At 38.5% G+C, this 15,027-nt stretch overlaps 1 protein-coding gene across 4 annotated transcripts in view; it reads left to right on the top strand.

The window, feature by feature from the left end:
- The window catches only part of DLGAP5 (DLG associated protein 5), a 43,624-nt gene extending 28,597 nt beyond the window's left edge, over positions 1 to 15,027 (top strand). For 2 of the 4 annotated variants that reach the window (XM_009427656.5, XM_054665679.2), the window contains 8 exons: positions 81 to 185; positions 4,430 to 4,649; positions 8,348 to 8,537; positions 10,502 to 10,559; positions 11,206 to 11,452; positions 12,302 to 12,351; positions 14,477 to 14,567; positions 14,688 to 15,027. In XM_009427656.5, coding sequence (XP_009425931.5) covers positions 81 to 185; positions 4,430 to 4,649; positions 8,348 to 8,537; positions 10,502 to 10,559; positions 11,206 to 11,452; positions 12,302 to 12,351; positions 14,477 to 14,567; positions 14,688 to 14,707 — 981 coding nt within the window. In that variant the 3' untranslated portion in view covers positions 14,708 to 15,027. 4 annotated transcript variants of the gene reach the window in all.

The following is a 15,027-nucleotide window of genomic DNA, read 5'->3' as shown; positions in this document are numbered from 1 at the left end:
TTTTTTTTAGTCTTCAGCTCATTCGTTTATAACTTTAATATGGCTAGCATTAATCTGGTAAACTTGTGCTTTATTAACAGATAGAAGATGTAATCCACAAATTCAACAATCTGATCAAACTTGAGGAATCTGGGTGGCAAGTCAATAATAATATGAATCATAATATGAACAAAAATGTCTTTAGGGTAAGTTTGTGGGTTTTATATCCAATTTTTTTTTTTTTTTTTAGTTAAGGAACTGTTATACATACATCCAAATTTCTAATATAGATTCTTCTATTTCTTGTTTTTAAGTTTTAAAAACATTTAGGTTTAGATTTCTCATCATTTTACAAAGTTAAGTCTTTATACTACTTACAGTGTACTTGATTGCCTTTGAAGAAAGAGCAAGGAAATCGATCAACATAAAATTTAGGATAGTTATGTCTAGAGAGAAGAAAGGAGGGGCTGTGATTGAATTGGGGTACCCAGAGGGCTTCTAAGTTACCACATACTGGATATATGAGTGTTGGTTTTATTCTTCTTCTTCTTTTTTTTTTTTTTTTTTTTTTTTTGAGATGGAATCCCGCTCTATCACCAAGGCTGCAGTACAGTGGCATGATCTCAGCTCACTGCCAGCTCCGCCTCCCGAGTTCACGCCATTCTCCTGCCTCAGCCTCCCAAGTAGCTGGGAATACAGGCGCCAGCCACCACACCCGGCTAATTTTTTGTATTTTTAGTAGAGACGGGGTTTCACTGTGTTAGCCAGGATGGTCTCCATCTCCTGACCTCATGATCCACCCACCTCGGCCTCCCAAAGTGCTGGGATTACAGGCATGAGCCACCGTGCCCGGCCTAAAGGTTTTATTCTTTAAACTGTACTTACACATTTTGTTATAATAGTAATAGTAGTAGGTAACTTATATAATGCTTAGTATGTGTCAAATATTATTCCAATTACTTTATATATATTAATCCTTACAACAGTCGTATGAAATGGATGCTGTTATTCTTGTGCTTTGTTAACATGATAGATTTTGTTCTTGTTTCTAGTAATTATCTTTCTAGTAATGTTTTTGAATTCAAAGTTTTTGGTTTGGGTGGACACTTTTCAAACTAAGCATTGTCAGTTTTTCTTTATGATATGAGAAAAATGCCTGTAGTTATAAACTCAGGTTGTCTAGATTGGTATTTTATTATACTATGTAATCCAAATAAAAACTGTCTTGAATCCTATCTTAAGAGTTTAACTTGTTAAAGTATTGTTTTTTAAACCTTATTTTAAAAAAATTCTTGTATTTTTTTTTTTTGAGACAGAGTTTGGCTCTTTTTGCCCAGGCTGGAGTGCAGTGGCGTGACCTTGGTTCACCACAACCTCTGACTCCTGAGTTCAAGTGATTCTTGAACTCGGCCTCCAAAGTGCTGGGATTACAGGCATGAGCCACTGCGCTCGGCCTTAAAAAATATTTTACTAGGCCAGGCGCAGTGGTTCACGTCTATAATCCCAGCACTTTGGGCGGCTGAGGCAGGCAGATCACCTGAGGTCGGGAGTTCGAGACCAGCCTGACCATCGTGGAGAAACCCCATCTCTACTAAAAATACAAAAATTAGCTGGGCGAGGTAGCGCATGCCTGTAATCCCAGCTACTCAGGAGGCTGAGGCAGGAGAATCACTTGACCCTGGGAGGCAGAGGTTGTGGTGAGCTGAGATCACGCCATTGCATTCCAGCCTGGGCAACAAGAGCAAAACTCAGTCTCAAAAAAAAAAAAAAAAAAAATTTTTTTTTACTAATAAAGTCTCATGACAAGGACCCTGAGGACAGTGACTAAATTGATTGAATGGATTTCAAAACTACTAAATAGTGAAGGATGCTACTTCATTATTAAAGCTACTGTGGATATTTCTTATTAAGGATTTAGTCCTGGAAATATTAATATCATCAGTGATGCAGATCATGGCTGTGTCCTATAGAGATTTGTAATTCTGCCTGTTATCACCAGGTGTCTCTCTCCTACTTTATTTTATAGGCTACCTTTAAGATTATCAAACAAAGCTAACCTTTTATACTATACTTGGATACCACTCCCTACTACCTCTTATTTATTAATCCCTCATTCCATCAGTTAGTCTTGTTTTCCTTTCCTCCCTTTTTTCCATCAGTCTTTAAACATGTTTAAGTGTCTTATCATTGTTTACATTAAAACAAAGAAACCTGTGGTGTCTGCTTCTCCCTTTAATTACTTGTACACCCCCATTTTTTCTCTTTCTATCCAGTCACTGACAAGCATCCTAAAATGTTTTCTATACTCTATTATTTTTGTTCCTTTATTTCTCCAACTCATTGCAATTCAGTTTTACCCCCTCTATAACTTTAGAATAGTTATCTAAATTATTAATCCACTAGTTGCTTAAGTTATTAGGTACTTAATTTTAAAATCTAACTCTTCTAGGCCAGGCGTGGTGGCTTAAGCCTGTAATCCCAGCACTTTGGGAGGCTGAAGCAGGCAGATCACTTGAGGTCAGTTCGAGACCAGCCTGGCCAGCATGGTGTACCCTGTTTCTACTAAAAATAAAAAATTAGCCAGGCATGGTGGCGGGCGCCTGTAATCCCAGCTACTCAGGAGGCTGGGGTAGGAGAATCACTTGAACCCGGGAGGCAGAGGTTACATTGAACCGAGATCATGCCACTGCACTCCAGCCTGGGCGACACATCAAGACTCTCTCAAAAATAAAAAAATAATAGTAAATAAATCTAACCTTTCTGCAGTATTAAATATGGTCTACTTTTTTTTTTTTAATATATATAGAGTCTTCCTGTGTTGCCCAGGCTGGAGTACAGTGGCGCCATCTCGGCTCACTGCAACCTCTGCCTCCCAGGTTCAAGCTGTTCTCATGTCTCAGCCTCCCAAGTAGCTGGGATTACAGGCGTGTGCCACCACGCCCAGCTAACTTTTTTTCTTGTATTTTTATTTTTGTATTTTATTTATTTTTTGAGATAGAGTCTAGGTGTGTGGCCCAGGCTGGAGTGCAGTGGCACAATCTTGGCTCACTGTAACCTCTGCCTCCCAGGTTCAAGCAATCTCCCACCTCAGCCTCCTGAGTAGCTGGGACTACAGGCATGTGCCACCTTGCCCAGCTAATTTTTTGTATTTTTAGTGGAGCTGGTGTTTCTCCATGTTGGCCAGGCTGGTCTGGAACTCCTGGCCTCAAGTGATCCTCCTGCCTCAGCCTCCCAAAGTGCGGGGATTACAGTCGTGAGCCACTGTACCTGGCCTACCTCCTTGTTTTTGAAATTATATTTCCTTCTTCTTTGCCTATTCTTCAGTCATGTTTGCATATTTGTTTTCCATTTATCCCTTAAATGTTTTTGATATTTAGAATTCCTACCTCTACTCTCTTCTTTCCTTCCGTAATTTTCCTGTGCAATCTTACCCAACCTGTGATGATTCTCAAGTCTTTATTGCAGACCACACTTACTAAGCTCTAATTCTATATATCATGACTCAATATACCTTAAAAATCAATATATCCCAAACTGACAGCATCTCCACACACACCAATGTTGCCCTGTCTCATAATGCTGTTACCATCCCACCAGGTGTTCAAGATAGAAGTCTCAATATCTCTTTTGAGATATCCTTTTGAGCAATATCCTTTGCTTGCTTTATTTCACCATCTCCACCCCACACACATCCAATAGATGAGTAAGTCCTCTCAATTCTACCTTTCAAATATCTCTTGAATCTGTCCACTTTTTTCATCTCTTACTCCTTAGTCTGAGTGATCTTTCTAAAACACCAGCTTGATGTTAATCTTCTGCTTAAAAATTACCAGTAACTCTCTATTCCCTTGTCCTCTGTGTAAATGTGACTTTCTTAAGACCATTACATGCAGGTGATTATTATTATAATCTAGCTGTTGTTTAACTCCACTTTGCTTTGTTTCATTTCTGGCTTTGGAAACATTTCTCTCGCCCTTGCCTCACCCCATCTTTTAGTTTGATGAAATATGGTTTCAGCATAGGTGCTACTTCCTACAACCTTTCCTGATGCCTGAAGATTGGTTTAGGTGTCATCCTTATTTATTTTCTTTTAATGTTTTACTTTTTTTTTATTTACTTTTTTTGCTTTTTCTTTTTTTTGTGGGGGGTGTCATGGTTATAATCTAAAGGATGTCCCCTAAATTTATTTCTAACAGGACATTTATCCTTCTTACTGTTCTTCCCAGATCTTCTACTAAGCTGCAAACTCCTTGAGGGCAGCAACTCTGTCCTTTACCTTTTTACTTTTTAGCACATACTAGGAACTTGATAAATATATGATGAATGTGAAATATTTTATGTATACTTTATTTTTAAAAATTAAATTTTTAAGTGATGAATTTGTGTTTGTTGTGTGTTTTTCTTATAAGATGGTAATGGGCAGCTTTACTATGTTAGTTTCTCTTTGCAGAAAAAAGTTGTCTCAGGTATAGCAAGTAAACCAAAACAGGATGATGCTGGAAGAATTGCAGCAAGAAATCGCCTAGCTGCCATAAAAAATGCAATGAGAGAGAGAATTAGGCAGGAAGAATGTGCTGAAACAGCAGTTTCTGTGATACCAAAGGAAGTTGATAAAATAGTGTTCGATGCTGGATTTTTCAGAGTTGAAAGTCCTGTTAAATCATTCTCAGGTTAGTTGTTTTTGATTTTTTATTTTTTTTGTTTTTCCTGAGACAAGAGAAATATTTGGGATAGATGGGGGCTTGTGTAAGGTGAAAAATAGTTTTTACATGAAGAGACATAAGTTTTTCTGTGATTTTTAGAAAATAGACTATGCTCGCTCACAAACACTGTAAATCACATTTTGATGGGTATGATCAGATTAGTTTAAGTGCGATAAGTCTTCTAAGATTGCTTTTCTACTTTCTAAGTGATTTCACATCTGTAATGTAATTACCATGTAACCCTACAGTCTATGAGAAAGGTCACAGGATCCCAAGAGGTAAGAGAAATGACGGAAGCATGAAGAAGTAAATTGATTTTCTTCAGGTCAGTTAGAAGTTCGGTTAGAATTTATAATGCAAAGGAAACTTGAGCATCCAGCTATCACACTTGTCTAGCTGTGCTTTAAAATGAAGCTTATGTGCTGTGTGTGTTGGTTCATGCCTATAATCTCAGTACTTTGAGAGACCAAGGCAGGAGGATCACTTGAAGCTAAGAGTTTGAGACCAGCCTGGGCAATTTAGTGAGATCCCCTCTCTACAAAAAAATAAAATATTAACCGAGCCTGGCACTACATGCCTGTAGTCCCACCTACTTGGGAGGCTGGGGCAGGAGGATCACTTGAGCCCAGGAGTTCAAGGTTACAGCGAGCTATGATTGTGCCCCTGCACTCTAGCCTGAGTGACAGAGCAAGACTCCATCTCTAAAAAATAAAAGGAAGTTTATGCAAAGTGGATTTGGTTTTATTTGCATTTGTATTAAAACTTTTGCTCAGATCTTTTTGAAAGGCAGTAAACGTACTAATTTTCCAGTTTAAAAATATTCCAGTAAAAGCAGTTTTTAATACTTCAGGAAATCATTTTTTTGTGATTTTCTAAGTGTTTGTCATAGCTTTTTTTTCACAGACTATTTTTCTTGAATTGAATTTATCTCAATTGAAATTATTTATTTATAAGCCATAGATGTCCACCAGGAAGTTTTTTCAAAGTAAACCTAAATTGTTCTCTAATACCTGCTATCTGATATTTATAGTGATCCTCAAGTATATTATAATATTCTTGTTAGTTTAGGTATCAAATCTGGTGTACTTTTGTTTCCTTTAAGCAGCTACACTCCCTGGATACCCAGGAATCTCCCACTACTGCTAATAACATGACCCCATTCTACTACTTGTCAAGGATCTTCGTGGTTTTTACAGCTATAAGCTCATCATTCTGTTCTTTCATATACTCAACTCAGTCCTTATAGATAGGGAGATAAAGGTTTATGGCAAAAATTGGTCATTTAAAATTGAGTTTTAGTTACAGAGCACATAGTTGATATGAGGGTAATTACAAAACAGTAGTCCCTGAAGAAGCCCTTCTCATTCCATTTGCCAATCCCTAGAAGCAACTACTTTCAGTTCTTACTGGAGTCTTTTAGACTTACTGGAGTCTTACTGGAGATTTGTTGTTTACCACCATCTCTCTTGACAAGGTTTGATCTTTTTCGAAAACACATTTTTCTTCTGGTAGACTTTTCCTGTGCTTACTGTTTTCTTCTACTTCCTGGAGATTTCCTCAACTTTCATGCCGGCTATCATGTTTTTAATTCCCAAGGCCCTTTCTTACTCTCCAAATGTTCATTTTATAACATTCTGCACTTGTTTCATCAGTGTATTGTTTTATCTTTCCAAGGATATTAATGATAGCTTTTATGTTTTCTTCATCCACTATAGACAGTATTTGTTTCAGGGTACTTTCATCTAGTTGTTTTTGGTTTCTGTCTCTTGTATTTAGAGGCTTTCCTCGGGAATCTGGTGATCTCTCACTGCCTACACATGGTTAAGAATAGGGCACTAAAAAGCTGACTGGAAACTCTCTGCATATGGGTAGGACCTTTACTTTCGGGGCCCTTCTGTTAGCGGGGCCATTATGCTGGGAACCTACACATCACTGCATTTAAGACTTTTCTCATAGTCTACTCAGATTCCCCAGAGAAGATGCTTTCCATCTGCTTCCTGGAAGGTATCATTCTGGCTGCCAGTCTTTCAGGAGCCATGTAGGGGAAGAAAGCTAAGTGTCTCAACACATTATGTGTAAATATTCACTTATTTCCCATGTAGTACCCTGTCTCTCAACTGTATCTGGTATCCTCTAAACCAGAGACCCTTCTGTTTTTGGTGATGGGGGTGGGTGATGACAGTTGCTTTGCTGTGCAGAATGAGGAAAGGAATCTGAGCTCTTCTTGTTTAAACTGACTTTGAGCCATTCCTTCTGTGTTTAGCTCCATTTTCATCTCCACTTGCAGAGATACTTGGAGCCACCAGTTCTTTTGAGGGGTTATGTGGTAGAAATTGGGTTGATTCTCATTTTTCTTTTTCTTTTCTTTTTTTTTTTTTTGAGGCAGAGTCTCACTCTATTGCCCAGGCTGGAGTGCAGTGGCGCGATCTCAGCACACTGCAAGCTCCGCCTCCTGGGTTCACGCCATTCTCCTACCTCAGCCTCCCGAGTAGCTGGGACTACAGGCGCCTGCCACCACACCCGGCTGATTTTTTGGTATTTTTTTAGTAGAGATGGGGTTTTACCATGTTAGCCAGGATGGTCTCGATCTTCTGGCCCCGTGATCCATCTGCCTCAGCCTCCCAAAGTGCTGGGATCACAGGCATGAGCCACCGTGCCCGGCCAATTCATTTTTCTTGATTGGTGGCTTAGAATTAGTTTTCTTGAGTCTGCTAAGTCCCACTCAACAATCTACATTATAGCTTCCAAAATGTTGTTATGTTGCTATCTCTTCTTTAGTTTCCTTTGTCCTTGTAGAGTTCTGCTTGTTAAGATTATCTCTGTCCAGGCACGGTGGCTCACACCTGTAATCCCAGTACTTTGGGAGGCTGAGGCAGGTGGATCACCTGAGGTCAGGAGTTCGAGACCAGCCTGGCCAACATGGTGAAACCTCATCTCTACTAAAAATACAAAAAATTAGCCAGGCGTGGTGGCGGGTGCCTGTAATCCCAGCTACTCGGGAGGCTGAGGCAGGAGAATCACTTGAACCCAGGAGGCAGAGGTTGCAGTGAGCCAAGATCATGCCATTACACTCCAGCCTGGGCAACAAGAATGAAACTCCATCTCTAAAAAAACAAAAACAAAAAAAAAGGTTATCTCTGTTCAGGCCTGGCGCAGTGGCTCACACCTGTAATCCCAGCACTTTGGGAATCTGAGGCAGGTGGATCACCTGAGGTCAGGAGTTCGAGACCAGCCTGGCCAACATGGTGAAACCTCATCTCTACTAAAAATACAAAAATTAGCCAGGCGTGGTGGCATGCATCTGTAGTCCCAGCTACTGGGGAGGCTGAGGCAAGAGAATCACTTGAAGCTGGGAGGCGGAGGTTGCAGTGAGCCGAGAGATCACACCACTGCACTCCAGCCTGGGTGACAGTGTAAGACTCTGTCTCAACAACAACAACAACAAAATTCTCTCTGTTCATGTAAAAGTAGTGGGATGTCAAAAGGAAGCAGCATCTAATATGCATTTAAATACTATCTTTAACAGAAAGTCCCAGGCATTTGTCTTTAACAGACATTATTTGACAGGAGAAAGAGGCTAATTGGTAGGATTTTCACCATATTCCTAGTTATAATGAAAAGCAAAAGAACTATTTGGTATTGAGGTGATTTCTCTCATCTTCTAGGACTTTCTGTCTCTTCTGAAGGCCCTTCTCAAAGACTTGGAACACCTAAGTCTGTCAGCAAAGCTGTATCTCAGAGTAGAAATGAGATGGGCATTCCACAACAAACTACATCACCAGAAAATGCCGGTCCTCAGAATACGAAAAGTGAACATGTGAAGAAGACTTTGTTTTTGAGTATTCCTGAAAGCAGGTATTTCTTTAACATGTTAATAAGAGTTTAACAGTTGCTGATACTAAATACCATTTCAGATTGTTAAGATGGTAAAAGGTGCCAGACATATATTTTTAATTTCATAATGACCCTGCAACCTATAGGCAGTACTCCCTTTTTATAAATGAGGAAACTAAAGCTTAAGGTTTCAGGATACTAAATGGTCACGTTTAGTTGGGTAAATTCTGCAGCACTAAGAAGAAAAGAAGCAATATGGTATCCTTTGGTGCTAAACATACTACAACTTTGGTGCTCAACAGTTCTGAGCTGAGAAGAGCTCTGTGACTTACTAGCTATGCAACTTTGGGGCAAGTAATTAATTCTCTTTAGCTTCATTTTCATCATCTACAAAGCAGCAGTGCTAATGCCTCCCCAAGGTGGTTGAGAGATAGACACTTTTTACCAGGCTTTGTAGAAAGTACCTTGAGATTGTTTTCTTGACAGATGGCAGAGCATATTGAAGGTGGGGGAGTTAATGTGTACTGAACAACTGTTATGGGCTAGATATGCTTCTAGATTTTTTTGTTTGTTTTTTGGAGGTGGAGCCTCACTCTGTTGCCTAGGCTGGAGTGCAGTGGTACGATTTCGGCTTACTGCAACCTCTGCCTCCTGGGTTCAAGCGATTCTTCTGCCTCAACCTCCCGAGTAGTTAGGACTACAGACACGCGCCACCACGCCCAGCTAATTTTTGTATTTTTAGTAGAGACGGGGTTTCACTATATTGGCCAGGATGGTCTTGATCTCTTGACCTCATGATCTGCCAGCCTTGGCCTCCCAAAGTGCTGGGATTACAGGCGTGAGCCACCATGCCCGGCCTACTTTGTATATCTTGTAGTTTACTATTGTTTGCTAAGAAGATTCATAATTGCATTTGAGTCATAAGTACTCTTTAAAAATGTTTTGGATTCCCCAAAACATCCTCAAAGGGCATCATACAAATAAGCAACTTTGTGTAATAAAGGCAAAGTAAAGCTGGACTCTAGAAAAATAGAGCATATCTTTTTTAAAAAGTAACTTGAAAGAAGTGGAGATAAATTTTTTTTTTTTTTTGAGATGGAGTGTCGCTCTGTTGCTGAGGCTGGAGTGCAGTGGCACTACCTCGGCTCACTGCAACCTCCGCCTCCCAGGTTCAAGTGATTCTCCTGCCTCAGCCTCCCAAGTAGCTGGGACTACAGGCGCATGTCACCACACCCAGCTAATTTTTTGTATTTTTAGTAGAGACGGGGTTTCACCATGTTAGCCAGGATGGTCTCAATCTCCTGACCTCGTGATCCACCCGCCGCTGCCTCCCAAGTGCTGGGATTACAGGCGTGAGCCAAGGCGCCTGGCCAAAACAGATATTTCTAATAAGATACAAGCTAGTAACTTCAGGATTAGAATACCTTGTATTCTAACTCAATTATTGTCTAGCTGGAGTTAGCTACATTTACTTGTTAACAAGCAGCAGACTTAAGAACATTGTAACTCCTGTTCCGCTTTTTGAACTTTCAGATAAAATTATAGAAATAGTATGATTGAAGTCAAGTTTCTTAGCAGGTACCTGGATTAACAAGTAATGAGTAAATGTAGCTAACTCCAGCTAGACAATAATTGAATTGTTGCTTCTGTCTCCAGAAGTCACCTTCTTTTTGACTTTTCTTTAATATATAGCTCTGGATTTGGCTGAGATTCAGAGTATTGCTGGTAGAGCCACCTGAGCCTGACTGACCACCATGGTAACAGACTTGTGAGCTTTCTGGGGAAGAATGCATTTAGTTTGTAAGGCCGTCCTGCAGTAGCTATAGTCCAAAACTAATCTATCTGGATCAGGCCTGATCTTGCACCAGGCTCCATGTTTGATCCATTCCCTAAACTAATTGCCATCATTAAAGGAAAGACTCAAAATACAAGTGAAACAATAACAATATGTTTATGAGTGTAATGCTGCTTTTTTTCTTCTTTAGGAGCAGCATAGAAGATGCTCAGTGTCCTGGATTACCAAATTTAATTGAAGAAAACCATGTAAGTACAATTCCAGTGTGGTTAGATAGCCCAGTATGTCATGTTTATATCATTATAGAAAGTAACTTTGTAAAGCATCCCCAGAATTTCCGTTGGAAATCTAAATCAGTCATGTAGAATGGTGGTTCTTGTTTCAATGACATTTGGGTTGTTTAAAACCATAGTGTCATTTTGTATTCTTCAACTCATATCAGAATGAATATGGAACCAGTGAACTAGAGCAGAAATCAGCAAACTTTGGCCCCTATTTTTACAAATCATATTTTATTGTAATAGCCACACATTTGTTTACGTATTCTATCTGGCTGCTTTTGCAATACAGTGGTAGAGTTGAGTACTTATGACAGAGACCCTGTGACTCACAAACCTAAAATATTTACTATTTGATCTTTTACAGAAAATGTTTGCCAGTCCCTGAGCTAGAGTATAGGTACTTGCTGAGAAACTTGCCTTCAATCATAGTATTTCTATAATATTATCTGAACTAATTGTTGAAGAAGCAGGATAGTAGGATTTATAATGTTCTTAAGCCTGTGTCCGGGATGTCATCCTTCTGTTTTTCTTGTATTTAATAGCAACAAGACTTTTAAAATTTGTTCCAAGTAATTAAATTGATAATTAAATATAATGCCATTTTTACTTCTAGGTTGTAAATAAGACAGACTTGAAGGTGGATTGTTTACCCAGTGAGAGAATGAGTTTGCCTCTTCTTGCTGGTGGAGTAGCAGATGATATTAATACTAACAAAAAAGAAGGAATTTCAGATGTTGTGGAAGGAATGGAACTGAATTCTTCAATTACATCACAGGATGTTTTGATGAGTAGCCCTGAAAAAAATACAGCTTCACAAAATAGCATCTTAGAAGAAGGGGAAACTAAAATTTCTCAGTCAGGTGAGATATTTAAAATATATTTAAACGAGGCTTTATTAAAGAAATGAACTTGGATTAAGGTATAAATTATCTTATAAGGTCCATTTTACATTAGATCTAACTATTGAGGATCCTTCATTGTTAGTGAAGACCCTGAATTAGAACAATTCCCTCAAGATTTTTTTTTTTTTTTTTGAGATGGGGTCTCACTCTGTTGCCCAGGCTGGAGTGCAGTCGTGTGATCTCAGCTCACTGCAACCTCCACCTCCCAGGTTGAGGCGATTCTCCTACACATGTACCACCGCGCCTAGCTAATTTTTTTATTTTTAGTAGAGACAGAGTTTCACCACATTGGCCAGCCTGGGCTTTTTTTTTAGTTCTCCTTTTCAACACATATCCCCAAGTCTTTCTTCAAAATATCCTATTTTTCTTCCCTACTGCCTAGTTCTACCTATATTGTTGTGATGGTTCTGCAATAGGAAATGGCTCCTATATTTTTGTTATAATGTGTGCCAGTTTCACCTGCCATTTTCATCAGTTAGTCTGTAGCTGGTCTAACTGGGGCCTATGGTAAAACAAAAGGTTTTAACCTTGGCCAGACATTTAATGTCCTCCAGCTGTTCTTCATCAGCATTTTCTGGGTACCTTTAATGTTACAAGCATGAGATTTGTTTACAGAAGACTCCTTTTATACCAAAGTTAAGGATAAGAATTTAACTACTTTCAAAAAACATTATAGCGTAGGGGTCTATATTTTTGTCTTAGCATTTGATATGTGGAACTTTTCATATTTTTCATGGCTTTGTCCATTTCTAACAGCCCTCGAATGTGAGAATATTCTTTAAGAAGTTTTTTGTTGTTGTTTTTCAGAACTATTTGATAATAAAAGTCTCACTACTGAATGCCACCTTCTTGATTCAGTAAGTTTTCCAACTTGACAAGTCCCTTTATATTCTAGATTTGTTTTATAAAATGAATATTGCTTTTCTATTTGTGTACAAGGCTTAAAATGTATATCTTGTCATTGTTTTGCTTACTCACTATTCATTTTTCACAGAATGAAGAAAAATTTGGTGTTTATATACTTTAAAATATAGTATGTTTTAATATTAACCCTGAAGATATGTTTTTCTATATGGTTTTTCTATCAAATTTGCTCTGACAAACTGGGTACTTGAATATCTGAATATATTTCTAAGTGATTCAAGAAAAATATAAGGCAAAGTTTCTGCCCTTCTGGGGAAATAATGTCTATCCCACCTTCAGTCATCATTGGTTATTTATGTCCTGCTATTTTAGTGGCTACTTCCCTGCTTTTACTTCTGGTGACCTCTTGCCTCTAAATCTAGTTCAAACAGCCCTTTTGTGAAGCCTTCTGTAAAAGCTCTTATCTCTCTCATGTTAATTTATATATAGGTACAGATGCACATAGGCATACAGTGTTTACATTTCATCTCTTATTCAGGGTATAATATGAATGCATTCCAAAAATATAACTTCAGGAATAAAATTCCTTATTAACTGTAAATTCCACATTAGGTAGAGCTGTCTGATTCATACCTTTGATACTGGCACTATGGCACGAATTAAATAGTGCTCTCTTTCCTGCTGTTTATATATATAGCATTGGTTTCAGCCCCATCCCAGACTTTTTTTTTTTTTTTTTGAGACAGAGTTTCACTCTTGCACCCAGGCTGGGGTACAATGGTGTGATCTTGGCCCACTGTAACCTCTGCCTCCTGGGTTCAAGTGATTCTCCTGCCTCAGCCTCCTGAGTAGCTGGGATTACAGGTGCTTGCCACCACACCTGGCTAATTTTTGTATTTTTTAGTAGAGATGAGGGGTTTCACCATGTTGGCCAGGCTGGTCTCGAACTTCTGACCTCAGGTGATGCCCCCCCCCCCCCCCGCCCGCCCCCAGATTCTCAAAGTGCTGGGATTACAGGCGTGAGCCACCGTGCTTGGCCGATATTTTTATTTCAATGATCTGGAGTTAGGGATTTGTCATTTTTTTCTTCATCAAGTGATTCTTATGGTTTACACCTGTGGTTACAGCCTTACCTTGGAATTTTCCAGGACTAATTACTAGAATAGATCAGAAAACGGTCTTGGTTTTATTCTTCTTTAATCTCAGAATATGAGAAATTCATTCATAAAGCAAGTATAGGATCAAACAACCACAGTTTTAGTGAACTTCATGAAACCTGGCAAATACTTAGCTTTCATAAGCCACAAATTCCTTAAAGACCCTTGTATATCTTGTCTTTCATTATTTTTCAAAGCTGCCTTTTTTGTGGTCACGCTCTGGGCTGCCCTGTGTCTCAGGAGCAGAATGAAATGTGTTACTGTGACCCACGTACCATTCTTTCTTGGTTTTAGCCTTCTTTAATCATAAACTGAGACCTAGAGGATCAGGGCTTTCAGCATAAAGCCAACTTATGTAAACCTGATTTAACCCTGTTCCCAGATCGAACCCTGAATGATTGATTCTGAGAATGTATGTTGTTATAAGTAAATCCAGAGATTACGAAATCGTAATATTTTAATAGTAATGTGATTAAGAGTACATCACAATTATCTTATATGTTCTCATTGTTAAATCTTAATACCTTATCATTTAGTCTGATATTTTTTTCACTTCTGTAAATATTAGTATTTAGATGTCTATTTTAGACCCAAATTATTGGTTGCCCCAGTAGCATAATTTGAACTTGAAGCAGGGCTTGAGGGAGTAAAAAGATCCCAGCAGGATCACACAATATTAAAAGGTCTATTAAGTGCTATTATATGGTTTAGGATTTATGGAATCTATGTAAATGGCTTAAGATACAGCCTCAGTTTTATTCATTCTGCATACACTGCTTGAGTCCATTTACATATTATTCACATTTTTGTACATACATTCTGAATATACCTTTCCAATAAAAAAAACTGTAATATACATTTGAAATAAGATCTACTGGAAAGTAGCATAATCATTGTTGTTTATAATTTTATTGTTATATAGGGAAAATGTTTACGTGTTTCTTGTTTGTTTGTTTTTGAGGTGGGATCTTGCTATGTTGCTCAGGCTGGTCTTGAAGTCCTGGGTTCAAGTGATCCTACCACCTCAGCCTCCCGAGTAGCTGGGACTACAGGTGTGCACCACCGCACCCGGTTTATTTTTGTTATTAATTAATCCACTATAGAATGTTGAAGAATTAATTGGTGAAACTCTTGATGGATACTTTACTGACTTCTCTGGATTTGTTCTCCAGCCAGGTCTAAACTGCAGTAATCCATTTACTCAGCTGGAGAGGAGACATCAAGAACATGCCAGACACATTTCTTTTGGTGGTAACCTGATTAGTTTTTCACCTCTACAACCAGGAGAATTTTGAATTTAAAAATAAATCCAAACATTTTCCTTCATATTATCAATGCTTATATATTCCTTAGACTATTGAAATTTTGAAGAAAATGTATTTGTGTTCACTTCTATAGCATATAATGTTTTAATATTCTGTGTTCATCAAAGTGTATTTTAGATACACTCTTTCTCAAGGGAAGTGGGGATATTTTGTACATTTTCAACACAGAATAAAAAATGTACTGTGC

This window comes from Pan troglodytes, chromosome 15, assembly GCF_028858775.2.
Source record: "Pan troglodytes isolate AG18354 chromosome 15, NHGRI_mPanTro3-v2.0_pri, whole genome shotgun sequence".
NCBI classification, from domain to species: domain Eukaryota; kingdom Metazoa; phylum Chordata; class Mammalia; order Primates; family Hominidae; genus Pan; species Pan troglodytes.
Note: the sequence above shows the minus strand (reverse complement) of the source record. Positions and strands in the feature narration are given on the sequence as shown.